The sequence below is a fragment of the Mustela putorius genome, unplaced genomic scaffold, assembly GCF_011764305.1.
Source record: "Mustela putorius furo isolate JIRA1106 unplaced genomic scaffold, ASM1176430v1.1 tig00003845_pilon_pilon_pilon, whole genome shotgun sequence".
Classification (NCBI taxonomy): Eukaryota; Metazoa; Chordata; class Mammalia; order Carnivora; family Mustelidae; genus Mustela; species Mustela putorius.
This window is the reverse complement of record NW_025421998.1, coordinates 16,714,285-16,740,132: the sequence shown is the minus strand read 5'-3', so window position 1 is coordinate 16,740,132 and position 25,848 is coordinate 16,714,285. Positions and strand designations below refer to the sequence as shown.

Here is a 25,848-nt window from a genome sequence, read left to right as displayed (position 1 = left end):
CTGAGAATGGCATCGGTAAAGATCCACAAATATCGAACAACACTGAAGCAGGGATAATATTCTGATAAGGACAGTATCAACGAATTGTACTTTTATGTTTGTCCTTATTTAGTCATTAGTTATCCCCTTCCTCCCGAAAGGATTAGGGACGAGCAAAAGGTACTAAGAAAAAGCAAGAGAACAGAAGTCAGGAATTCAATGGGACCCTGGACAAAATACTTAAGATTCCTGCCTCAGTTTTCAGACCCATTAAATGTTTGAGAGAAGTGCACACCCAGGCCCTTTCTTTAGAATCTGCTATCTGTAAAGAGCACTCCACACTTTCATGGCTGATCCCATAATCCAGAGAGTTTGCCTTGACTTGGCTTTGAAGACAAACAATTCAATTCTCATTCTGGTCAAAGCCAGATTCAGAATCTGGTGATTCATTTACAGGATGTCCTCGCCTCCGAGGTAAATGTTAACACAATATTTTAGGTAAGATTTACATGCTAATATTAGAAAAGGTAACATCGACTGCCTTCATTAACCTGTAGCCAAGGAAACTAATACTGGAGAACAATTACCAGAACTCAAAAAAAAGTTTAATTATAGCCACCCTTCTAATCAGGAGGAAGCAGTCTAGACATCTCTGTGTAAACCTGGAAGCAAAGGAGCAGAATCCACTTTACCGCATTCCTTTGGTTTAATTTCTCCAGTCTCCAGAATGGGCTCTCTCCTGGCTTTATAAAAGTGGCTCCATTTTAAGGTCTCTGCGGTGCAAACCACACAACATGGACCTCCTCCCAAAGGGCAGGTATCCAGTCAGGTGGAGGAACCAAAACTGGAGCAGCTGGCTCTGGCACTTGGAAGCAGGTAAGACTAGCTGCCTTTTGCTTGCTTTAGAGGTCAGAAATAACAGGCTACTTAAAAAAAAAAATAATAAGCAAAAGGCTTCTGATTCTAGGTAGTTAATTTTGGGACACCTGGGTGGCTCAGTTGGTTAAGTGTCTGCCTTGGGCTCAGGTCATGATCTTGGGGTCTTGGGCCCCCACATGTAGCTCTTTGCTCACCTGGGAGCTTGCTTCTCCTGTCTGCTCTGCCTACCACTACCCTCTGCTTTTCCTCTCTCTCTCTGACAAATAAAATCTTTTAAAAATAATAAAATATATTTTTGACTTTGTAAAAATGTGACCTTTGAAATCTAAGATCCTGGCCCCGTTGTGAGAAGGCACCCAGAAATTTCATTTGGGTCCTTCTCTGTCAGGGTACCATGGCAACCAGGAAATTCTGAAGAAGTATCTAATGGAGGTAGATGGGGAACAACACCACAGGAAAGAAAATCAGGGTCAGTGACTAGAATGACCTTGCAAGGTATCCATCAGTGCTACCATACCCTTTATCCAAGAGAAATGGGAAAAACCCAAGATCACTACCCAGAATAAGAAAAAGAGATAAACTATCTTTTACACATATTCTAAGGAGGACAGATTTTAAATAACCACAAAACGTTAAGCACTCAGGACTTTTTGAAGGCTCAGGGTCAGGATCCGGGGCAGGGACCCGGTTGCCTGCAGTCCTGCCTTTCCATGCTGACTGCGCCCGCAGTGGAGGCGGCAGGAAATGTTTGGCGGATACAACTGTGCAAACGGAGATGGAGCAAAAAAGGGTGAGCAGCCAGTCTAATCCCGGGACTCCCCGACTGGCCGCGCTTCCTATCTGGATAGCTGGCAGGATGTGGAGTCCCCAGGGCCTGGCTCCTGGGTCTCTAGACCGGAGGAGGCGCGCGTAGAGCGGGGAGCTGGGATCTCCGCCCTCACCTGGAGGTGGCTGACAATACAGTATGGCTCAGGTTTGTGCAGCCCGCACGTCGAGGTCACGGAGAGCTTCTGTGCTCGGCCGATGAGAAGGTCACCCGTGGCGGGGTAGCAGCTGCCCTCCGCGCAGCCATAGCTGAATTCGGGTTCTTGAGCGCGCACTTTGGCTCCGTACAGGGCTGTGGAAAAGGGCAGGCGACCCGGGAGGTGGGGGAGTGGGTAGGACACAAGCAGGGAGCGCGCCCAAGCGAAAGGTACAAGAAGGGGCGGGAACAGAGTAGGTTCAGAAGAAAGTAGAATGCACAGAAAAAAGCCCAGTGGAAAGATGAGCGAGGAGGAGGTCGGCACGTGGAGAGGGTTCGGAAAGAGACACGGTATCACGTTGGTCCGGCAGTCCAGAATATCATTCCCGGGAGACCTAGAGACACTCAAGCCCACATAGATCTGCCTTGGGGAAGCAGCTCCAGCCACAAAAGGTAGACGTGCAGACCAGCCACTTCGATGTGCCTGTGCCTGGACCTGAGCGCAGGCAGGCAAGCGGGCAAACATCCATGCGCGCGCCGGTAGCGGGGTGAGTGTATGAACCTCCGTGCACGCGGCAGCCTGTGCATCCTCAGTGTGAAACCGTGTGTGCGTGCGCGTGGAAATGTGTGAGTGTGCGTGCGTGCACCCTCGGAGATCCCGGGAGCTTCTTTGGGGGCGAGGCAGCAGGACTCGCAGGGGGCGCCGCTTTCCCAAGCAAGGGGCGAGTGGACAAGTCCCTGCGGCTTTGGAGTGCCTTCAACGCTTCGTCATTCCAGGGAAGCACCCGGTCCAGCTGTTTCTGGCGCCATCCGGGGGCAAACAGCGATGGTTAATTGAAGCCACATGGCTCCAATCTGTTCCCAGGACTAAGCCTGCGCTCAGCTTGTACGCTTCGCCGGGAAATGGGCTCCAGGGCAGCTCTCGGCGACAAGCTCCCAGCCGACCCCAGAGAGCCTGACCCCCCCATCCCCCCGCAGTGGAGAGACCCACCGTGAACCCGCCGAAGGTGCAAAGCCCGGAGCAGGGGCCGCGGGTCCCCAGTTCTGGTCACAGAGCCCCCAGGTTGCGGGTCCGCAGCGATCCTCGCGCGCAGTCCTCAGCCGCCACCGAGGGCGCTGGCGTTTAATCCCGGGGCACGATTCCCACCCCAGTCCCTCTCCGATCGTCCAGGCGCCCTCGAAGCAGGGTCAAACGCCTTCAGGGGCTTCTTCCCCACCCACGCCTCCTCCCCCCACCCCCTCCCCCCACCACCGCGTCCGAGGAATTACCTAAGAAACTGAAAGCGAACACCTGGAGCAGCCCCATGGCCAGTCCCTGCAGCCGAGGGGACAGCCCCTGCGGAGGACTGGAGAACGCACCGGCCGAGCCGCCTGCCCTTTTCCCCCTCGTCTTCCTTTCTGGAGAAGTAAAGGGAAAAAAAGCAAGTGTTCAGAGTGCAGAGAGGGGCCCTTCCATTTCCTGCCGCTCCCACGGAAGCGGGGAGTCCGAGGGTCGGGAGGGGAGAAAATCGCGCAGCCACTTTGTCCTCCTCACCCGGGCGGTGAGAGCGCTCTCCCCGCCGCCGGCAGCCCCGAGCCCAAAGAAGGGAATTAGAAAGTTTAGCCTTGGGAGGAACCGGGGGAGGTGCCTCCGCTCATGCGCACACCGAGAGCAGGGGCTGAGGGGGCGGGCGGCCACCGCCGGGCGAGGAGGGGGTGAGGTCCGGGTCCCACCCTCCCAGGGCGCCTCTTTTGTTTTAAGGCCGCGCCTGCGGTCGCCGCGGGCTCCGGGCTGTCCCGGGTGCGCGGCGCGCGGGGGGCGGGCGGCGTCTGGGCTGGTGGCGGAGGTAGGTGTGGGGATCGCGGCGCGAGGGGGGCCCGGCGGGACCTACCGCGCGCTCGGGCGTTTACATTTGCAGCGAGTGAGTCACGAAAGGGTACCCGGGACCGCAGACTCCCGCCCGAGGGAGAAGGCAGGTTAACCCTTTAGAAAGAGGGTCGACCTGTCAGGTTTGTGGCCCGGAGACAAGGAATCGGCATCCCTGAGCTTGGGCTGGACGCGGTATCTCCAAGGTCTCCACGCGAAGCCGGGAAAACTGCTGCTCACTGGGCTCCCCGGGCGCGCACGTGCATTTATTCGGGACCTGCCTTTAGTCCCTGCCACCCAGGTGGCCACGGCATCGAATTACCCACTTAATTGTTTTTAAAAATCTACTTCTTACCTACTTCCAGGCGATGGCTCTAATTCAGGTAATTTCTCGAATGACACCATTGTTGGTGAGGCTTTTTCCCATGTCATCGTGACAGGGTTGGCTCAACCACGAATGAGACACACTTTGCCATCTCCGCAAAGCGCCACCTCGGCGATTCTAGAGAGGAGCTCCATGGTTTACAGATGTGGGGGGGGGGGCTCCTAATGGCACCGTGTGCGACCTGTCTGGTTAGATCAGGGGTGAACAGAACCTCACGCACCTTCTGGGAGTTGGGGAGGGAAGAGAGGGGGCCGGCGGAACGCCGTCCTTCCACGAACCAGCCCAGTTCTGCTGCCTTGGCACAGCGGATGGAGTCAAAGCTGGCGTTTTCCGCAAAAATGCCCTGCATGGGGTGTGGGGGGGGGGGAGTCCCAGCAGTTGCTAGCCCAGCCAGGAGATTGTGCTTGTTTTTAATTATCCCAGGGGGAAGGGTTTAAGTGGCTCGTTGGTCAGCTTTTAACTGAGCTGCAATGAAATCGGGCCCAGGGAAAGTTTAATCATTAGACCGCAAAGTAAAGCTGCTTTATGGGTTTATAAACTTCCTTTCTGCTGCGGGAGTCAGGAGCCTCAGGTCTTGGTGATGCATTAATTATTCACTAAATCAACACTTGCCCTGCAGTAGCCTTCTGATCGGTTCGCCCCCCATCCCCAAAATGCCCAGGATCCTTGGTGCTGGCTGGGCAGCCCCACAACACAGAGAAAGCAGATGCCGTTGTGATGGCCATGGAGGGTCTTCAGAGCTTAATTAAAAAAAAAAAAAAATTAGAAGAAAATGCTTTTCCCCTGGTTGAACTCTAATACCCTGGGCCAATGTTGCTTATTAGTTTTTCATCCATAGACATGGCAAGCATGGTTCAATTCTGCCTCTTTCATGAGACTGGCTTCTGCTTTGGCAGCTGCTGAGCCCTCCCTGCTACTCACCAGTGGTATTTGTCCCTGGTCCGTTCTTCTCATAGACTGCAAAGAGTTACCTTCAGCACTGTTCTAAAGCCTCGAACCCTGACCATCTCACTCTCAGGAGTAAACTTAACATTACTGAGAAAGTTGAGTGATTTGTTGAGGGTTTGTTTGTTTGGTTTTTTGTTTTTTTTTTTTAAACTCATACTCATTCTAATGTATAGAATACGCATTCACCCCTGACCATTCCATCTGTGGATTTGTCTGTCTCCATTCCCCATTCCAGAATGTACTTTTGTCTTGGAAGTTTGTGTCCTCCTCTGACCTGCTAAGGACAAGGCTCTCACATGTAAACCCGCTCGATTTCCCGTCCTAACAAACCAAAAAACCTTTCTCTATTCTCAACACTCTCAACTCCTTTCCTTCTTTTGACTTTCCTAGCCCAGGTACTTGAAAAAGATAGTTTGCTCTCCTTTCTGTTTCCTTTTCGTTGCTCCTTTATTCCATTATAATAGGACCTCCATCTTCACCACTGGTCTCAGTGATTACTATGGACCCTCTTACTGCCAAGTGCAATGGCCCTTGTCCCTACTGGGTCTCTGTGGCTTATCTCACATTCCCTTTTTGAGACTTTTTTCCTTCACTTCCAGGACACAATTCCAAAATTTTCCCATAGGACTCTAACGCCCCCTCTGCCGTTTCTCTTTCCCCTCTCTTTCCTTTAAACATAGATGCTCCCAAAGTTTGCATCAACAGCTTCTTTTCCCTCTGAACTCTCTCATCCAAGCCCAACCTCTCCACCACCTTAGGCTTGGTACTCCCTACATCTGTAACTCCAGTTTGTACTGTGCGTGAAATTTACATCCAATTTCTAACAACCTATTGAATAGCTCTACTTTGATGGCCCATAAGTACATGTGTTGCAAAAGTGACCCTTCCCCACCAATCCCTCTTAGAACAAAATCTGTTCTTCTGTTTCTAATTTCTACTATTAGCATGGTGATCCACCTCTGAGCTCAGGACAAGCCTGGGAACAAACCTTGCTATAAGATTTGCAGAGGGCAATGCAGAATGAAAATGAGCATGTGGGCCCTTTGTTCAAAAATTAATGGTTTCAAGATGTTGACAGAGCATTAAACCAAGCCCGGGACCCTTGTGAGACTCTACAGATCCCACGTCCTTAAAGGCAGTCCAGCCTGGGGCTTGTGTTGACCATTTCCCTCACCTTACCTTTCCCTGTCACTAGCTCCTGTCCTTTCTACTTCACTAGCAACTAGCCACCATGTTCCCATTGTCCCAGTATCCCCACCCTGCCTCAGTTCAGTCTGTCCTCATGTCCGGTCTGAACCCCTGCAGGAACCACCCCCGCCCCCACCCCGAGCTGCCGTGTCTATTCCAAACTCTCCCCTTCTCCTTATCCAACCCACCCTATCACCACCAGAAGGATTTCTGAGGCACACCTTGGATTAAGTCATTCTCTTGTCCCAAAGGCTTCAATGGCTTCCCTCTGCCTATATGAGCTTTTTGGAGTTGCCTGTAGAGACGCACTTTATACTTCTGCCCTCTGCTCCATGGACCCCCACTGAACTCATCAGCTTAGTGAACTACCATGCATCTTTAAAGCTTCCCCTTAAACAGGGTTCCTCTCTTTCCTCTCTCCACCCCCAACTCTGTCCACCAGCACCTTGTAAAAGCCTGTTTCAGCGTAAATGACATAATGCTGTAACTATTTATTTATGCCCTTATCTCCAGTAGACAGTAAGACAAGGCCAAGTATTGTGCAACACTGATTTATGCATAAACATTGCCTAATGTGACAGGGGCACATTGTAGGTGCTCAATAAATGTTTCTTCAATGCAATTAAATAAAAACTAGTCTCCATGTTTGGAACACTTCTTTAAGTCTTAAATGTCCACTTTCTACCTAACGTGTATTTCTATTCAAGTAGAAAAAAAAATGTCACCAGACTTGAGATCAGTTTAGGAATACTTCCAAATTTCACTCATGAACAAATTCTTCCTCTCTGTTCTATTTCATACGACTTCCTCTGGTTTCTGAAGATGTTACAAATTTAGGAAGAATGAATCACTTTTTTTAGCGGAGCTTGTCGAAGCTTTACTCCTGCTGACACGACCCTTACTTTCTTATCCAGTCCACATGTGTCCTCACCTGGACTGACCTGCTTCAGTGTAAGGCAGTCTTTACTGGAAAATTCTGCAGCATTTGAATGGCAGATGGGACTGCAAAGTGTTGGCTGTTCCGTCTCAAAGACCATGTAACAGTTGCCTTTCTGAGGCATTGTTTGTTTGAAGGAAAAAAAACAACCTGCTTTCAAGGTCACCTTCATAGTCTTAGAATGCCACTTATGAACGTCATTTTAAATCCTGGATTGATGTAAAACAAGGATGGCACATTCTAGACTTTGACCTTTAGGTTTTAAAACCTGGCTGTTTACGGAATATTGTTCTCATGAACAATACTAGATTTTGAAAAATCAGATTTAAGTGTACTTTGTGAGATTCTGAAGTGAGCTTAAAAAAAAAGAATGTTCAATGACCAGGAAAATTCAGAACAAATGTCACAGAGCACTTTCTATATGTCCCTTTTATAATATGTGGGACAGGAATTTATAATTTTGTGTCAAATGCCCGTTGTCCTTAGGAACTCTTTGAGGGCAGGCACTGTGTTTGATTGGCATTTAGATTTCCGTCTAGTGGCAGAGTTTTTGGTGTACGGAATACCCTCAGAATCTGCTTGCTGGATAGGTAATAAAAATTGAATAATCCTTCCTTAGAACCATTAAAGGAGCACATAGGGGTGCTGTCACCTTCTAGAATAGGGAAGGCCTGAATCAAGCAGGGAGTCATGGTATTTTCACTCTCAGACCATGCAACAGAAACTGCTACTTGGGCTTATGGTAACATCCCTTTGTCTGGTAACAGCACCCAGAGTTTTTTGAGGGGACTAGTCCCTTGACACCATTAGCCCACCTAATTTGGATAGGGCCGATCCCTCCATGGGCTCCAGGCTAATAATTCAGTGCATTTCTATCTCCTTCTTCCCAGTGTTTGGTTCAGGGGTGGGTATACAACTCAAATTTTCCAGTTAGACAGCTTCTGGGGTTTTTTTTTGTGGGAGAGAAAAATCTTTCTCCCTGGACTTAGAATCATATGGATAGAACTGGTGGAGGCCACTTGAGACCAGGGCTAACCACAGAGGAAGTTAGAATGGAGGGAAGCAACAGGGCAGATCCTTAAGGTCTATCTTGGAATATCTTGATCTAGCTATGCCTGAATCCAGCAGACATTACCCAAGCCAAGACCATTTCATGGCTATGTAGCATGAGAGTTATAAACCTTTGTTGTTTGTAGTTTGAGATTGGGTCGGAGGGAGGGGGTGTTGATGAGCAACCTGACCTAGTTTACCATGATGATTCAAGCAGGTCTTTATCATTACTGTCTTAAAAAGTCATCTGTCTATTCTTAAATATGTCAAAACAGGTCACAAATGAGGACCCAAGTCTGTATTTGAACGTTTTAAAATGGTCACTAAAGAGATATAAAGGGGTTGCATCCGTGCTCTTCATGGGCTTTCTAAAAGGCTGCTTACCCACTGAACTTCACCTCCCGCAAAGGCGGCAAGATCCCGCTGGAGGTAGGGTGACACTTTGTACCCATTTATGCCTGTGAATTCCAAACCTCTTTAAAAATGTCTTATCTATATTTAACAGAAATGCCATAGAAACAGTTTAACTAGGACACATTTTCAGCTCACTGTTTATTCTTTGTTTATGGATTTTAGCATCTGGTTGCTAACCTAGAGCTTTAAAATTGAACAGGGTGGGGGGTGCCTGGGTGGCTCAGTCCTTAAGCATCTGCCTTCAGCCCACCACATGATCCTGGAGCCCTGCTCAGCGGGAAGCCTGCTCCTCCCTCACCCAGTCTCCCTTCTCTGCCTGTGTTCCCTCTCCCTATCTCTGTCAAATAAATAAAATATATTTTTTAAAATTAAAAATAAAAATAAAACAAAATTGAATAAGAGAGAGATTAATGATTGAGGTAAAGCTCAAGAGCCTTAGCAAAGCTCTTAAATTTTTTCTCATTTAATTAGATTCATAGCAGGATTAACTTAAATGTAGTCAATTAAACATTTTAAGATTTGATTACTTGTCATGATCTAGCTTGATTTTTCTAGCATATCTTATCTTTACCTTAGTTCATGAGTGCCCTACTGAAAGGGGTGTGGCATAGGAATGTAAAAAACACAAATACTTGCCAATAAAATTTATAGACCTTTATAAGTAAGCCAATAAAATTTAAGACCTTTAAAAGTAAGAGTTTTTGTCTCCCTGATCAGCTTTTTGCAACTATGATAGTTGCCATCACAAACGTTTATAGAACTGGAAGTTTAAGAGAAATCATTACAACTACTTACGTTAGAAATATTAAAAGATTTTTTATGTGAGCTATGTACTTGGACAAAATACACTGACATCTAAAATTTGAGGTCTGCTTTTTGTTTTAAAACTGTTGCTTGAAAATCACCAATCTGATTAACTATCTGATAGTTAAATTTTAGAAAAACTTTTAAATTCTGTATATTTTTTATAGCAATCTACCTAAAATTGTACTTTTAAACATTATTTTGAAAATTTTATTTCAGTTGATGGTATTACTTCCCTTGACTTTGTAAGGATGCTGAAATTCAGTAATAGCCAGAGGAGGAGAAAAGGACTTTCTATATTCTAATATTTTAACTTTTTAACTCTTCCTTTATTCTTTTTAAGTCCAGATTCTGTCTTTCTCCATTTAAAATGCCTAGTTCAAACCACAATGAGATACCACCTCACACCAGTCAGAATGGCTAAAATTAACAAGTCAGGAAATGACAGATGCTGGCGAGGATGCAGAGAAAGGGGAACCCTCCTACACTCTAGGTGGGAGTGCAAGCTGGTGCAGCCACTCTGGAAAACAGTATGGAGGTTCCTCAAAAAGTTGAAAATAGAGCTATCACACTACTGGGTATTTACCCTAAAGATACAAACGTAGTGATCTGAGGGGCATGTGCATCTGAATGTTTATAGCAGCAATGTCCACAATAGCCACACTATGGAAAGAACCTAGATGTCCATCAACAGAGGAATGGATAAAGAAGATGTGGTATATATACACAATGGAATATTATGCAGCCATCAAGAAAAAAAATGAAATCTTGCCATTTTTGATGACATGGATGAAACTAGAGGGTATTATGCTTAGCGAAATAAGTCAAGCGGAGAAAGACAATTACTATATGATCTCCCTGATATGAGGAAGTGGAGATGCAATGTGGGGGGCTTGGGGAGTAGGAAAAGAATAAATGAAAAAATGGGATTGGGAGGGAGACAAACCATAAGAGACTCTTAATCTCACAAAACAGGCTGAGGGTTGCTAGGGGGAGGGGGATAGGGAGAGGGGGGTGGGGTTATGGACATTGGGGAGGGTGTGTGCTATGTGAGTGTTGTGAAGTGTGTAAACCTGGCGATTCACAGACCTGTACCTGGGGCTAATAATACATTATATGCTTATTAAAAAATTATTAAAAATAAAAATAAAATGCCTAGTTCAGTTCCCAGAGAATCCCAGAAGTCCTTACCACTTTCCCTCATGAGTTCCCAGTCCCGTGCCCAGGGCATGGTAGGTCCTTCAGTCCTTCAGAAATGCTTATGAATGAACGAAAAAGCATTTATTGGGGGCACCTAAGTTGCTTAGCTGTTTAAGTGTCAGCTTAAGTTAAATTCTTAACTCTTAAGTTAAGTCTTTAACTCTTAAGTTAAGAGTTAAACTTAACTTTAACTTAAGTTAAACTCTTGATTTTGGCTCAGGTCATGATCTTAGGGTTGTGAGATCAAGTCCCATGTCCAGCTCCATGCTGGTCATGGAGCCTGCTTAAGATTCCATCTTTCCCTCTCTCCCTCCTTATCTCCTTCTCCCCACCCAGCTTTCACCCATGTGCTTGCTCTCTCTAAAATAAATAAATCTTAAAAAAAAAAAAAAAAGGCATTGGGGCACCTCGGTGGCTCAGTTGTTAAGCATCTGCCTTTGGCTCTGGTAATGATCTCAGAGTCCTGGGATTGAGCCCTACATCGGGCTCCCTGCTCAGTGGGACGTCTGCCTCTCCCTCCCCCATTCTCCCTGCTTGTATTCCCTCTCCTACTATCTCTCTCTCTCTTTCTCTGTCAAATAAATAAATAAAAGCTTTTTTTTAAAAAAAGCATTTATTTAACCTCTATTTTGACTGTAGTACGGTTCAGGGAATATCTTTGTGCCAGGGCTTGAAATGAGAGCATCAACGACTCTTGCTGCAAACCTAGCTCCCAGTTTTGGGTTATTAATTCTTACCAAGGGTGATCCAGGACAGTAGGTTGAGTTAGCAAGTTGAATGCTCCACTACTACTCACAGCTAGTACTGGAGTAGCTCCTAATTTCCAGTCCAGTATTTTTACCCTGGGTAGATGCAGTCTTTGATATGAACTCCTTTCAGAAATGGTAAGGCTGGTTAAAAGGCACGCCCTCTCTGATAGCCACAGTCCTGCCTCATTGTCCCCAACAGCAGTGCTGTGGGCCTTCTAGAAGCATTAACTTTACAACTTCAGCCCCTCTACAAGAATAAGCCTGCTCTTCTGTTGTGTCTGGTGCTGCCGCGGCTGTGGATCAGATCTGGAAAGGGCAGCCCACCCGGAGGCGAGAGCGGCTGCATTTTTAATCACATCACGAACAAGTCAGGTGCTATTTCACATATTGGGCTGTTCACCAGACAAAAAAGTCGTAGGATGTGTTTGGCCTTTCCAAGATGGCTAATGGAATGTGGCTATTAACCTCTCTGACAAAATGAGGTCTCGGGGACCCTCTCTGGAAAGCATGGTCTATGGAGCCCGCAATTCTGACATCCGCTCAGGACTCTGTAATCGAAATGCTGACCACTGGTTAGTGTGGACTTGGACTTTGGCCACTCCAGTCATCTACATAATTAGTACCCTAAGCCTTAGCAGCTACCTCTCTCTCTCATCCTTCATCATTTCTTGAGTGTTTTCTATGTGCCAGTCATGGCTATGTGCTAATGGTGTATGTTCTACACTGTGAGACAACCAGGGCAGTCCTGACATGGACATACTATTGGTAAGAAGACCCACAAGGGTTGAAGTCAAAGATGAAGGAGGAACATTACAATGCCCTATTTCTATAAACACATATACACATACATACAGGAATAGGCAATGATAAAGTTCTAGAAAGAGGCAGAGCAAACAGATGATGGTGGGTGCTTTCGAGGAAGGGATAGGGACGATGTTTGGGATGGGGGTTAAATGAGGTTTTAATTTTTTTTTAATGACAATCCATTTGTCTATAACCAGTGTAATTAAACAATAACAAAAGATTATAACCCAAAATCTTGTTTTGTTTTGTTTTTTAAGGTATCAATGTTTGTTATACTTTGAATAAAGCATATGATAAATGTTGGCCAAATCTGGGTTTTTACCTTAAAATACAAATTCAAAGAGGTAGGAAATTAAAATTATTTCTAGTCACCAATGAATTTCCTAAATGACATGGCAGGGCTCCTTAATGTCATCTCTGAAACAAGGACAAAGACCAGGTATCTTAGCACACTCTATCGGCTCTTAGAAATCTGGCCCCTATGTAATTACTCTCACGTCTGTGTTCCCAACTGTCAGCCTCCACTCCCACCAAGCTCTTGCCTGCACACACTCACTGTTCTCAAAACCTAAACCCTGGTTTTTGGCTCATCCAGTTCTTTCTGCCTGGAATGCCTTCTCGCTTTTCATTCTTCTCTGCCAAGACAGCCTCTACTTACATTCACATGTGGAACCTTCTCAATTCCACGGCCCAGGTAGAATACTCGGACATACACCAACCGAAGGAGACCTTTCTAGATTATTCTAGACCAGCCATGCCACACATGAGGCCAGGCGCCTCGTCTCTCACGCTCATTGCCATACCCTTACCACCAGCACAGAGCACACCGTTGGTATACAATGAGTGCCCACCAGATTGTTAGAAGAGTGTATTTTCTGTGTTTGCTCAGTTTCAAGTGCTTTAAGAGCATCCTAATTTCCCCAGCACTAAGCAAAGAGCTCATCAGATATTTATTGAGTGCGTTCATTCAATAAATGCCTGGAACTATGCCCATTGTGCTTTCTGGGGAGAAATAATTCACAGGTAATTCTTCAGCCAGGATGAGTCATACCCAATATACATTAGTACTATGTATATATAGCACATGACATTTTATTCCACGGGAAGTATAAGTGAGGAGCTTTCTATGAAGTATTATGGAGAATACGTAATGTTAACTCACCACAAACTTGCTCAGCCGTGCTCTGCAGCATGCTGTGGAGAGTGTAGGGCGATGATGAGATAATGGTAAGTCACGGTCCCCGAGTCTTCCCGTGTCATCTGTCAGGAGGTTCGCAAGGGCACTAACATAACTAATTCCTTCGAAGGTAACTGTGTGCCTTTCTGGAGGGCAAACTGAAATATTAAAATTTAAATTACACATAACTTTGTGGGAAAATATGCTAAATTAGGCAGATAAAGAGGTTTACACTATTGTTTTTAAACAAGACAGAAACTGGAAATGACTGATTGATCCCCAATTGATGGCCACTTCCGTTAAGTAATTATGCTAGACCCCTGTAATGAAATGCTAGACAGTTGCCTAAAAAGGTGGGGGCTTTTTTTAAGGATATGACTGGGGAAAAGTAGGCTCCAGTCATGAAAAAAAAAAATGTAGATGTATGTTGCATTTCTTGAAGGATTAAAAAGGGAGAACACCCAGGAATTGCCTGCATGTAGCCCAAAATATTAAATCATTTCCCCTTATATTATGATATTTTTGCATAATGAACATGTAATAGCCCTTGTTCTAAAAATTTTTTTAATTAAGCTAGTTTCCTGTGATTGCATTCTCCAAAGTGACCTTTTATGTTCAGAAATGAAGTCACTTTAATAAACTTTGTAACTTAGATGGAAGTATTGCAATGTTCACACCCCTGCAAAGAGTGTCTTCTGCCCAGTAAAAACCGAGGAAAACAGATCTGAAAACAGATCAAGCTTGCTGAGATCCCTAAAACATAAAGGTATTTCATAGAAACTTGAGTTTGAGTAGAATGGGAACTCTTGTGGTCTATTTAGGTTTGAATACAATGTTGAATAGTCGTGATTAATTTTTTGTAACCACTTCCTTTGCTTTTATGTTCCAGTCAAAATATAGTCAACTGTATTCACAGTGGAAAGTTGATTTTTTTTTCTTACAAAGAAACATGTTTATAAATGTTTAAATCTATTAGAGTTAGCCCCCAATGAGGATAGAAGGAAAAATGGAATTTAAGGCGAAATTTTAGAATACACATCTCTATATATATGCTGCGTAGAATGTATGATGATGGTGTGAAGCGTTGGACAGAACCAGGATTTTAAAAGAAAATTGCAATTTGAAACCTATCCTATATAAATAGATTAACTTTTTTACTTTGGTTTGTAAGAAAGTTTAGACTGCGTCCCAAATGAAAGGAATTATTCTTTTAATCCCAAATATTTGATCTTTTCCATTAGTATTTTGCTTCTCTAGATGAATTATAATTCAGTATGGCCAACACAGAGCTAAACCTGAATGTCACAAAGATTCCCCAAATGTTTATCTTTAGATATGGGATGTTTACAGCCTTTCCAAACTTTGAGCTTCTTCCCATGGTACGAATCTCTGGAATCCTCAAACATTAGTTTAGCTGTTAGATGTTCAGGCTCCATTTAACTTCCATTCCTATTTCCTTCTAGAAAATTTAAGTATAGTGATGCTTTTAATAGGCTCAGTTGAGAATCAAGAAAAAAAACTTGGATTAATTTCAAAATTCACTTGAACAGAGCTAATAATGTAGATAGCAGTTTGGTTATTAAACAGTCCTAGAAATTGGTTGCATATCTTCTAGAACCTCTACGCCCAACCAGGTAGTTCTTTATGTAGGAAAAGGAAATAAACCTACAACTACTAAAGCAAATGCATTTTGTTAAGTACACAACTATTGTAATAAGTTTTAGATGTAACAGTTTAAATTTGGCCTACCTTGTTATTTGTTACATTGTTGCTTTGTTTTTAAGAACTACTTGGAAAGCTTTGAAGACTGAAAATAATTCTGCTGATTGTGTTTGATGACAACTACATGCTCACTTAGTTGGCTACTCTTTTTTTTTTTTTCTTAAGATTTTATTTGACAGAGACACACAGTGAGAGAGGGAACACGAGCAGGGGGAGTGAGAGGGAGAAGCGGGGTTCCCGATGAGCAGGGAGCCCGATGCAGATTCTTGGGGGGGGGGGAGGCTCAATCCAGACCCTGGGATCATGACCTGAGCAGAAGGCAGATGCTTAACGACTGAGCCACCCAGGCGCCCGATTAATTGGCTACTCTTAAAAGGCCTCCTAGTCCTACAAGATTAGACATGTTTGTTCACTAACATCAAGGATAAAGTATTTCTATTTCCTAAGCCACTTTGACCTTTGTTTTCTTTCTAGCAGAATCGCTTTCTGTGAAATCCTTCATAAGATAGGCCATTTATATAAACATATAAGTTAGTCAATTAAAGAAAATGTTCTCCTGTATTCGATGGACCATTTCATAGAGCCTAAGACCAGTTAAAAGAGCAAGTGGTCTTGAAAGAAAGGGTCCAATAGAGCGAATATTGTCTTGGAAGAGGATTGCTCTCACCCCTCCCCCACCTTTTGGCATTTCTGTCAATAAGCTGTGTGACCCCCGCTAAGGTCACCTTCATGCTTTTCTGAAAATGAAGGGAGGTGGGTGAGGGAAGTCTTTAAATCTCTTGCACTTCAGATTCCTTAAACCTCTTTCTGAAGGAGGGTCAAGACTGGGGAGAAGATCATGCTCAAAAGCTCCAGAGAGATGCCTGCAGCCGGCATCTCTAAGGGTTTGCCCAGTTCCTTCTAGAACTTTCAGATAGTCATTTTATAGTTTTTCCCATTAGAGGGACTATCTTCCACTGATAGAATTTTTTTTCTTAACTATGAACGCTCTGTGGGTTACTTCAAAGTCTTCCCTGCAAGGAAGTACCAGTACCAAAGATTAGATTTTAATTCTTGGTGCAACATAAGGAGGACCAGAGGACTTTGAATGCAGTAAACTTCATCTGCTACCACCCAGAGAATATAAGATAAGACATAGCCAGCCCCATATTTCCTAGACTTTGGTGTTTGTCATCAAAGAACCATGGTTGTGCATGGAACAATGTCAATATGGCTAGGAGTCAAACACTGAACATTTAAAAAAAAATCTCATAATTCATATGAACAGGAAGAAAGCACTGTACTCAAAAATCCTGTACGTCCTGATTAATGTGTTTAGTAGAGATTGTGGTAGCTTTGCTTTGCCTAACCAAGTTTGCTCAGTCGGCAGGCTGAGTCAGAGGCGGGCTGGTAGGGCAGGAGCAGCCTTCTAGAATGGCCAAAGCATTTAATGAATAAAGATTATATGTGGTTTCAAGCTATTTCCCAGTAGAGAAAAGCTAGATGCTGATAGCTGAACTACCTGTTAAGAGGAGTCGTGCTTCGTCTGCTTTATGTTGGAGGGAGAGGGGGAGGAAATGCATACTGTCAAGGGTTTGAGGGCAGGAAAGAGGAGAGAACAAACGGGGGACTGTCTTCTTGTAAAAGGCAAGCGGGCGTCTCTTTTCCTAAAAACCTTAAAAGCTTATAACAGAAAAAGCTTGTGAAAATGGTGGTAATTTTTCTGGAGCATGAGAATCAGGGCTGGCCAAGAACGTTTAGTTAGTTAGAAGCGGAAGGTGAATGGGAAAAGTTCTACTCAGGATTGGCGGGGTGGGGGTGAGGGGGTGGGATTGGAGGCAAGGAAAGAAAAGAATGGATGGGGGGTGGTTTGCACGCAGGAGGGTTTGATTAATCTGGTTTGTTGAATGGCTAAGGATTACCGAGGAACTAAAAATTATAACTGTATTTACATAAATTTTGCATAAATCTTTTATGTAAATATATAAGCTTTTATATTTATATATAAAAATGTTTTTCACATGTGTTCTTTTTGCTTAGCCACATAATGCAATCACTTTCTCTTTGCAAAGCCTAACTAAATGCAAAGCAAGGTGCTCCTTCCCTTTGGCCTAGTGAGCTCTGCCTGGGAAGTGTGGCTGTTGCCTGTGAGGCCATGACCTTCCTTTGGGGGTGGCACACCCTAATTTATGGCCCTGTGGCTTGGAAAATATCAACAATCTTGTAAACAAACATCCATCGCAGAGGGAAAGAGAGAGTGACCAAGTGCAAAGGGAAGAACCAGATTTGAGAGGAAAGAGCAGGGAGCTTATTTGAGGGGAGTTTTTACAGCTGAGAAGTTTCCAGAGAAATGATTTTCAGTTAGCTGCTATAGGGTGGTGGTTACAGAGAGCGGAGAGAGATGGAGAAAAGGATTTCTTTTGTCCTATGCATGGATTGGATTGCCATTTGACATGGTTTCCTCTTAATATGGAGAGAAAGACTTGCATTGTTCTCAATTACACTTTTAGAGGGGCCAACCCATATGCTGAGCTGGTTTCATGTTACAGTGGAAAACTTTTTCATTCAGGGATGGTCCCAGGACTGTCTGAATTGCAACAATTTGGAGTCGATTTATGGAACTAATATGTAAGTGAACAAATATTTAGAATGTTCCACACGGTGCTAAGTTCTGTAAGGAATATGGAAGTGCCTGAACACGTGTTTTGTTTTGTTTTTTTTCTTTTTGTTATGTTAGTCACCATACAGTACATCATTAGTTTTTGATGTAGTGTTCCATGATTCATTGCTTGCATATAACACCCAGTGCTCCGTGCCATCCATGCCCTCCCTAATACCCATCACCAGACTTACCCATCCCCCTTCTAAAACCCTCAGTTTGATTCCTGGAGTCCACAGTCTCTCATAGTTCATCCCCCCCCCTCTGATTTTCCCCCCTTCTTTTTTCCCTTCTCCTAATGTCCTTCATATATTCCTTATTTCCATAGAGAAGTGAAACCATATGATAATGGTCTTTCTCTGACTTATTTCACTGAGGATAATCTCCATCCATGTTGATGCAAAAGTTGGGTGTTCATCATTTCTGATGGCTGAGTACTATTCCATGGTATATATGGACCATATCTTCTTTATCCATTTGTCTGTTGAAGGGCATCTCAGCTCTTTCCACAGTTTAGCTATTGTGGCCATTGCTGCTTTGAACACTGGGGTACAAATGGCCCTTTTCACTACATCTGTATCTTTGGGGTAAATACTCAGTAGTGCAATTGCAGGGTCATAGGGAAGCTCTATTTTTAATTTCTTAAGGAATCTCCACACTGTTTTCCAAAGTGGCTGCACCAACTTACATTCCCACCGACAGTGTAAGAAGGTTCCCCTTTCTCCTCAAACTCTCCAACACTTGTTTGCCTTATCAATTTTGGCCATTCTAACTGATGTAAGGTGGTATCTCAATGTGGTTTTGATTTGAATCTCCCTGATGGCTAGTGATGATGAACATTTTCTCATGTGTCTGTGAGCCATTTGGATGTCTTCTTTGGAGAAGTATCTGTTCATGACTTCTGCCCATTTTTTGACTTGTTTTTTGGGCCTTGAGTTTGAGAAGTTCTTTATAGATCTTGAATATTAGCCCTTTATGTTACCATTTGCAAAATACTTCTCCCATTCCATGGGTTGTCTGTTTTGTTGACTGTTTCCTTTGCTGTGCAAAAACTTTTGATCTAGATGAAGTCCCCAAAACTTCATTTTTTCTTTTGTTTCCCTTGCCTTGGAAACAGGTCTTGAAAGAAGTTGCTGTCGCCAATGTCAAAAAGGTTATTGCCTATGTTCTCCTCTAGGATTCTGATGGATTCCTGTCTCACATTGAGGTCTTTCATCCATTTTGAGTTTATCTTTGTGTATGGTGTGAGGGAATGGTCGAGTTTCATTCTTCTATACATAGCTGTCCAATTTTCCCAGCACCATTTATTGAAGAGATGGTCTTTTTCCATTGGATATTTTTTCCTGCTTTGTTGAAGATTAATTGACCAGGAATACGTGTTCTATATCCTCTCATAAGTTACTCTCTGGATAGATAAGGCTTATCAGCTAACTTTCGAGGTAAAAGAAGACTTCAGAGAAAGTGTTTGCAGCTAAGCGGGAAAGAGACAACTTCGAGATGGGGCAGTGGGGAGTTTCTTTAAGGAAAAGTCCAGTTTGGTGGAGAGACAGGAATCAGGCTTTTAAGACAGGCAACGCTGCAGGAGCACCTGAGCACAGGGGAAGTGTGGATGTCTCTTTCTCTTACATACATACATACATACACATACACACACACACACACACCCCACCACCACCACCACCCCACCCCCCCCTAGGAAGTAGGTCTCCAAAGGGTTTCAGGAATACCTTACTCTTCTCCTAGCCCTTCCACCTGTGAGTGACCCTGGGCAGTAGACCAGGCAGTCCTTAACATTTCACAGGTGAAGGAAATGAAGACATGAAATTCAGAGGCTGTGAATCACGTGAGGTCATGAAAGGGACAAGACAGAATTCACCTGCCTTTTGGTGCCCCAGGGCCCATGCTGTGGGACAGAGAGGGGACTGATGCAGCAGTCTGGAGAGGGACCGGATTCCCTTAGTGCCTCAGAGATACTGAAGGGGATATTGGTTTGGTGGATTTAATGGAGACTGAAGTCACAGTGACATCACAGGAGAGGTTTGTTTTTCTCTCCTGCACAAGTTCAAGCTGGCAGGCAGACCAGGGAAACCAAGGGTAGACAGCTTTAATCCACAAGGTCATTTTGCTGCCTCTAAGCCCCAGGAGGCTGGTCTACACAGCAGCATCAACCTGGTCTTTTGGTTTAAGGAATAGGAAGTGGCTTTCCTATATGCTCTCTCCAATTCCCATCATCACCTGTTCTCCTCTCCCAGGGAGGACTCCCTGTCTCGTGCTGCCCTTACCTTTATAGCTTTCCTCCGCCAACCCCTTATTAAACGGTTCCAGCTTGTACCATCTGCACCCTGCAGGACCCTGACTGGTAGTCAGCTAGGGATTTCTCTTTCTTTAGCCCTGTTTCACCAGGATTATCCTCATCTACATGCGTATACCCAACTCGCCACATTCTGGCCCACTTGAAGGGGAAAAAGACGAATGGAAGGTGTCTTAGTTTTCTATTGCTGCTATAACCAATTACTGTAAACATAGTGGCTTAAGAGGACATGTATTTATCTTACAGTTCTGTAGGTTAGAAGTCCGACACGGGTCTCACTCGGCTAAAATCAAGGTGTGTTCTTTTCCAGAGGCAGTGGAAAAGAATCCCTTTGCTTGCTTTTTCTAGTTTCTGGGATCCACTTCCTCCTCTGTCTCGAGAGCCAGGAATGTCAGAACAAGTCCTTCTCGTGCCGGTATCTTGCTGCCTCTCTCATTCTCTCTCTCTCTTCCACCTTCCTCTTCCACTTTTAAAGACTCTTAAAGTTATACAGGACCCACCTGGAGAGCTCAGGCTAATTGCCCCATCTCAAGGTCAGCTGATTTGAACCAGAATTCTATCTGCCTCCTTAATTTCCCTTTGCCATGTAACATAACATAGTCCCAGGCGATGGAGGTTAGGGCATGGATATCTTCTGGGGTCATTATTCTTGCTTCCCACGGAGGCTGAACAGCTTCCTTTTAAGGTTGTGTCCTTGAAGTCGCACATAACACTCTCACAAATATCCTCCCGGCCAGAATTCAGTCACATGGTCACAATGAACTGCCGGGGAAGCTGAGTAGTTTCTCTAATGAGGCAACCACATGCTTGTTTAGAAATGGAGGAGTCCTACTCCCAAAAGAAAGAAGGAAGAGGAGAAGATACTGGACAGCAATTCTTTTGGTTTCCCTTCATCTTGCCACCTTGGTGCTGTGGGCAAAGGGCACTTAACTCCTGGCCCCGAGCTGCTCCTCACTTGAGACTGGTTTCTTTTTTTTTTTTTTTTTAAGATTTTATTTATTTATTTGACTGGCAGAGATTACAAGTAGGCAGAGAGGCAGGCAGAGAGAGAGAGGAGGAAGCAGGCTCCCCACTGAGCAGAGAGACGGATGTGGGGCTCGATCCCAGGACCCTGGGATCATGACCTGAGCCGAAGGCAGAGGCTTTAACCCACTGAGCCACCCAGGTGCCCCGAGACTGGTTTCTAATTTAGGAGAAGATAGAATTGTTTCCTTAATGGACCACACTGGCTCCATCATAGTGATGTTTCCTGATCTTCACAATGATTTTCTGATGAGACTAGCTGGTTTGCCAATGTTTCTTTCTGACCACTGGTAACAGGGCTTCCTCACATTTACCGGCCACAGACTCCGTGTGTGACAGACCTGGTACACTCTCCGCCGTCTTGCTCTCTCTTCCACAGTCACAGTCACCGATCCTGTCTGCTGCCCTGTCACTGAGTGTTGCCTGTGTCAGTCTCTATGAGCCCGGCCACGACTCTCCATCTCAACCCTGGCTCTCTGTCTCCTGCCCTTCTCCCCACTGCTGCTCTGAGACGCATGGAGTTCAGTGGAGACTTCTCTGTTCCGGTCTCTCACACACCACGGCAGACTTCCCAGTGCCAGGCAGATGTAGTGTTCACTCACCTCAAGCCTAGGAAACTATCAGAGTCATTATAACAGAAGCAAAGACCATGTATTCATGTTGATGTAGAGCTGCGAGCTCTTCCATGAAAACTGACGGAGGCTTCTTGATGCAGAATACATGGATCTAAAACCAAGAGAGGGGGAAAATCTGACACTCCTCGCAATTACATTCAAATGCCTCACAGGCAAAATTTTACTTCTTATACCTGACTTTGGGCTCCAGTCTCTAAGGAAGTATTTTTTACTAGATGGCACAACAGTTGCACCATTGAATTAGAAACCTACCAATAACCAGCTCTTTCAGGAACAACAGGCCAAATAAAGGGGGATTATCATTTTGATTGGGGTCATTGGTCTCAACTCTTAAAGAGAAATAGAGCCTTTGTTACACAGTGGCAGCAGGGAAGGGTATGACTGCGGTCTAGACAATCCGGTCCTGCCAAGTCCAAGGGCAAAATGAAATGTAAGTGCACTTTGCCTCTGTATCTGCAGGACCTTCAGAGACAGAACCACCAGAAAAGAAGGTTTGGATCACTCTACCTGATAAAGAGATGCTTGCTGAAGGCAGAGGGAGGAGGAAATGAGTAGGAAAGCAAGACCATTCATCCCAACGCAGCCTCGTGAAGAGTTCACAGACATGAGGTCTGCAACTCAATCTGTGTTCCCCGTGTGAATGTTGTATGTATTTATATTCATTATAAAATATAAAGATGTGTTTCATTTCCTTTTTAGTTCCCTTCTTTCCCCACGACGCTCTACTTGATGTGTGTTGGTGGTAAACGCTATCGTTTGGATCATCGGTTGAGGGACATCAGAGACCGAATTGTAACAGAAATGGAGAAGGGAGAGAGCATCAGTGAGCAATGGGACTTTGGGTTGGTTGGCTTGAAGACCTGGTGGCTGTGCTTCCAGAAGGCTGAGCAGAGGCAACGTGACATTTGGTAGAAGGGTTTGCTTTGTTTTAGAATCAGATGTTGGATGGAGAAAGTATCGTGATATTAGGAAAAGGTGGACTGTGATGGAAATTTGTTAATTTTTTGATGCTTGCCATCAAAACACTTTCCACCTTGGAAGATCCAAAGATATGTGGAGAGAAAACTCCCCCCGCCCTACTACCAAAGCTAAAAGGGGGTAGATGTTCTGTCTTCTCCCCGGCAGTCAGGGCACATGGAGAGGCTCAGGCAGTTGGATATTCCTCACAATATCCAAAATGGGATTTTTGAGTCATGGGAGAGGCACATGAGATGCAAGACAGTTGGGAGTTAACTGGAGGGTGCCGAGTGTCCAATAGGGCGAGTGTTAGCATCCTCACTGGAGTGCTCCTGGGGTATGATCTTGGATATTTTCCCAGATGCATAATCTTCCTTGGTTACATTTTCCTCAGTCATTTCTTCCACTTTATGTGCTATGAGATTATTTTTTTTAATTTATTTATTTGAAAGACAGAGATCAAAGTAGGCAGAGAGGCAGGCAGAGAGAGAGAGGTAGGGAAGCTGGCTCCCTGCTGAGCAGAGAACCCGATGTGGGGCTCGATCCCAGGACCCTGGGATCATGACCTGAACCGAAGGCAGAGGCTTCAACCCACTGAGCCACCCAGGTGCCCCTATGAGATTACCTTTAAAGAGATCCCTTTCCTGCATAATAAGCTGTTATTGTTTGCATATGTCAATGTTTGCATCCAAGAACCAGACTGGTAAAATAATATTTAATTTTTTGGATTACTTGCATTTTTTATATAAGTAGTGCTTAAATAAATGGATTATTCACAAAGCTTTTCTCCCCTGTATTTAAGATTATTTTCTTAATATATGGGTTCAACTGGATCTCAGGTTATATTTTGCTACACATTTATTTTTTTTTAAAGATTTTATTTATGTGTCAGAGAGAGAAAGTACACACAGGCTGAGAGGCAGGTATAGAGAGAGAGGAGGAAGCAGGCTCCCTGCCAAGCAAAGAGCCCGATGCGAGACTCAATCCCAGGACCCCAGGATCATGACCTGAGCTGAAGGCAGCAGCTTAACCAACTGAGCCACCCAGGGTCCCTTTGCTACACATTTTCAGATGACTTTGCAATGTATAAAAGATACTGTTTCACAAAATCTTTGCCTCGGTCACATCTTGAACAACTGATACAGCAAGTAATAGAAATTAGAAATGATTTATCTGAGGAAAAAGATGTTTCACGTAGGTACATTTTTTAAGATATCCAAAGCTTATCACTTTAACACATCAAAGTTTAGAAAGCATAACCACTTTTTAATGGAAATCTTTCCAAAGTGCATCACATCATTCCTGGCCTCATCAATGACCTCATGAAGTGCGATCCCCGATCCCCGGAGGCCCAGAGGAGATGATGAGTTTATCTCTCGCCCTTAGACTTGATTCCCCAGATCCCAGCACCTTCCTTAGGGCTGGGGAATTTTCTGCCTCTGGTGACCTTGAAAGCCTCCAGATCAGAGGACAGAAAGTCCTCCCTCTTTAACCCTTGCCACACTGTCTATTACTTGCATAGTCTCCTAGCACTGCCAAGCTAGAACAGTTGAATGTTGCAATTGCAAACAGAAAACCATAATCGTCAAGTTAAGTGTCTCATCTGTCCATGGGTGGAAGTCAGTATCCTGGAGGGAAGGCTGGAGTGTCTTCTACCCTCTATGCTGGAGTACATGCTTAGATTTTGTGACAATCTGCGTCGCAACTCTGGTTCAGGTTGTGTGTCAAGTTTCCAGATGTCTAAGTGCTGAATATATAGAGCATTGCTATCAGGAATTTTGAGAGAAATTTCTGGTGGGCTTTTCGGTAGAAAAATTTCACTTTGTTCTTCAGGCTCTCCAGGGAAACTGCAATTTTCCTAAATTACGTATGTTTTAAGAAATTTCATATTTATGTGTAATTCTAAAACCTCTTCCTTGATTATAAACCCATTTTTTATGAGTCAGTCCTTAAGGAAGATGGCTCCAGCTGCTTTCCTCTTTCATACATCAATGTTGCTGTCTATTATTTCTTATTCAAAACTGTGGGGCCAAATTCCCTTACAATAATCCCTCTGAAGGATGGCTTTCACAAGCAGAAGCGAAGGTGCTCGGTTATATATCATATATGCAAAAAAAAAAGTTCATGCAAAATCATCGACCCATTTTGAAATGAGAAAATCTGATCTTTCACACTAAACAATAACAATGGGATTGCTGGTCTTTCAAAAATCAGTAGCGCATTTTACAGAAAAACTGCTTACAGACAAATTACAAAAAGTATTTCAATATTTGTCTTTTTGAATATTGTTCCAGTGCCGTTTGGGGCAAACAGAACCCTTTGGTTGTGAGAATGAATATAGAGGGAAGTGGGTGGAAAAAGACATTACATTTTGAATTGTATGCATTTTGTTCAAAATAATCGTTTTAGAGATAAAGCAAATCCAAATTAAAAATAATTAATAATTAAATAATAAATAATTAAAAATAAAACCCAGGCCAGTCTAGCACATGCCATCCAGATTCATTCTATCCTAGTGTTAGAGACATGGATGTATTTTAGCTTAATTTGTTTACATTTATTTTTATTCTGCTTTATTGTTGTAAGAACATTTAAGATGAGATCTATTTTCTGAACGTACATTTAAGTGTGCAATACTTTGTTGACTTATATACAATGTATAGCAGAACTTTAGAATTTACTCATTTCACTTCACCAGAACTTAATGCCCATCGATTAGTAATACTTTTACCCCCTGCAAGCCCCATCCCCCCACAGGCAACTTATTTCACACTTTGGTTCATTTGACTAAAGTGATAATTAGTAAACAGAATACTTATTTTGTACTTGTCATAGGTAACACATTATTTTTACATTATGAAAGGGAAAGGAGAGCAAGAGGAAAGGTTTCTGAAGCCAGAGACGATGTCTGTATTTCCTCCTTTCTCTTCCACGTGGAACAGCATTTCCTTGGTCCAGCTCAGATCTTTGGCTAGGAGCGGGCTCCGGAGCCGGAGGAGGTGGGGCTGACTCTTTCTGTTTCCCAAGTTCAGCACAGCTCCTCAGGGTTCCTTATCAGAAGCCAGAAAAGAAGGCAGAGGCCACTCACCCTTTGCCTCTGCCTAAGTATAGCAAGTAGCATATTTATTTCCTTGCTCGACAATCTCGTTTTTAATGGCAACCACTTGATCTTCCAGCTGTTTCAGTTGCTCCGCTTTTTCTTGTCTACTCAGATGCAGATCTTGGATCTTCTTTTCTAAAT

The 25,848-nt window shown here is 44.1% G+C and overlaps 2 protein-coding genes and 1 long non-coding RNA gene across 4 annotated transcripts in view; 1 reads left to right on the top strand and 2 right to left on the bottom strand.

Moving 5' to 3' along the window:
• The window catches only part of LAMB1 (laminin subunit beta 1), a 67,605-nt gene extending 64,156 nt beyond the window's left edge, over positions 1 to 3,449 (bottom strand). Inside the window, exons 1-3 of the mRNA XM_004739520.3 lie at positions 3,354 to 3,449; positions 3,089 to 3,217; positions 1,800 to 1,975 (exon numbers count right to left, since the gene is read on the bottom strand). Coding sequence (XP_004739577.1) covers positions 1,800 to 1,975; positions 3,089 to 3,125 — 213 coding nt within the window. The 5' untranslated portion in view covers positions 3,126 to 3,217; positions 3,354 to 3,449. The remainder of the gene's footprint in view (positions 1 to 1,799; positions 1,976 to 3,088; positions 3,218 to 3,353) is intronic.
• Positions 641 to 23,378, top strand: LOC106006577. 2 transcript variants are annotated; one of them, XR_001180705.2, is made up of 3 exons: positions 641 to 855; positions 22,110 to 22,259; positions 22,350 to 23,378. It is a non-coding gene; the product is annotated as an uncharacterized LOC106006577 (long non-coding RNA). The 2 variants fall into 2 exon arrangements; XR_001180706.2 differs by lacking the exon at positions 641 to 855 and adding an exon at positions 3,526 to 3,645.
• The window catches only part of LAMB4 (laminin subunit beta 4), a 104,832-nt gene continuing 102,359 nt past the window's right edge, over positions 23,376 to 25,848 (bottom strand). Inside the window, exon 35 of the mRNA XM_004739516.3 lies at positions 23,376 to 25,848. Within this exon, the coding sequence (XP_004739573.2) occupies positions 25,709 to 25,848 (140 nt within the window). The 3' untranslated portion in view covers positions 23,376 to 25,708.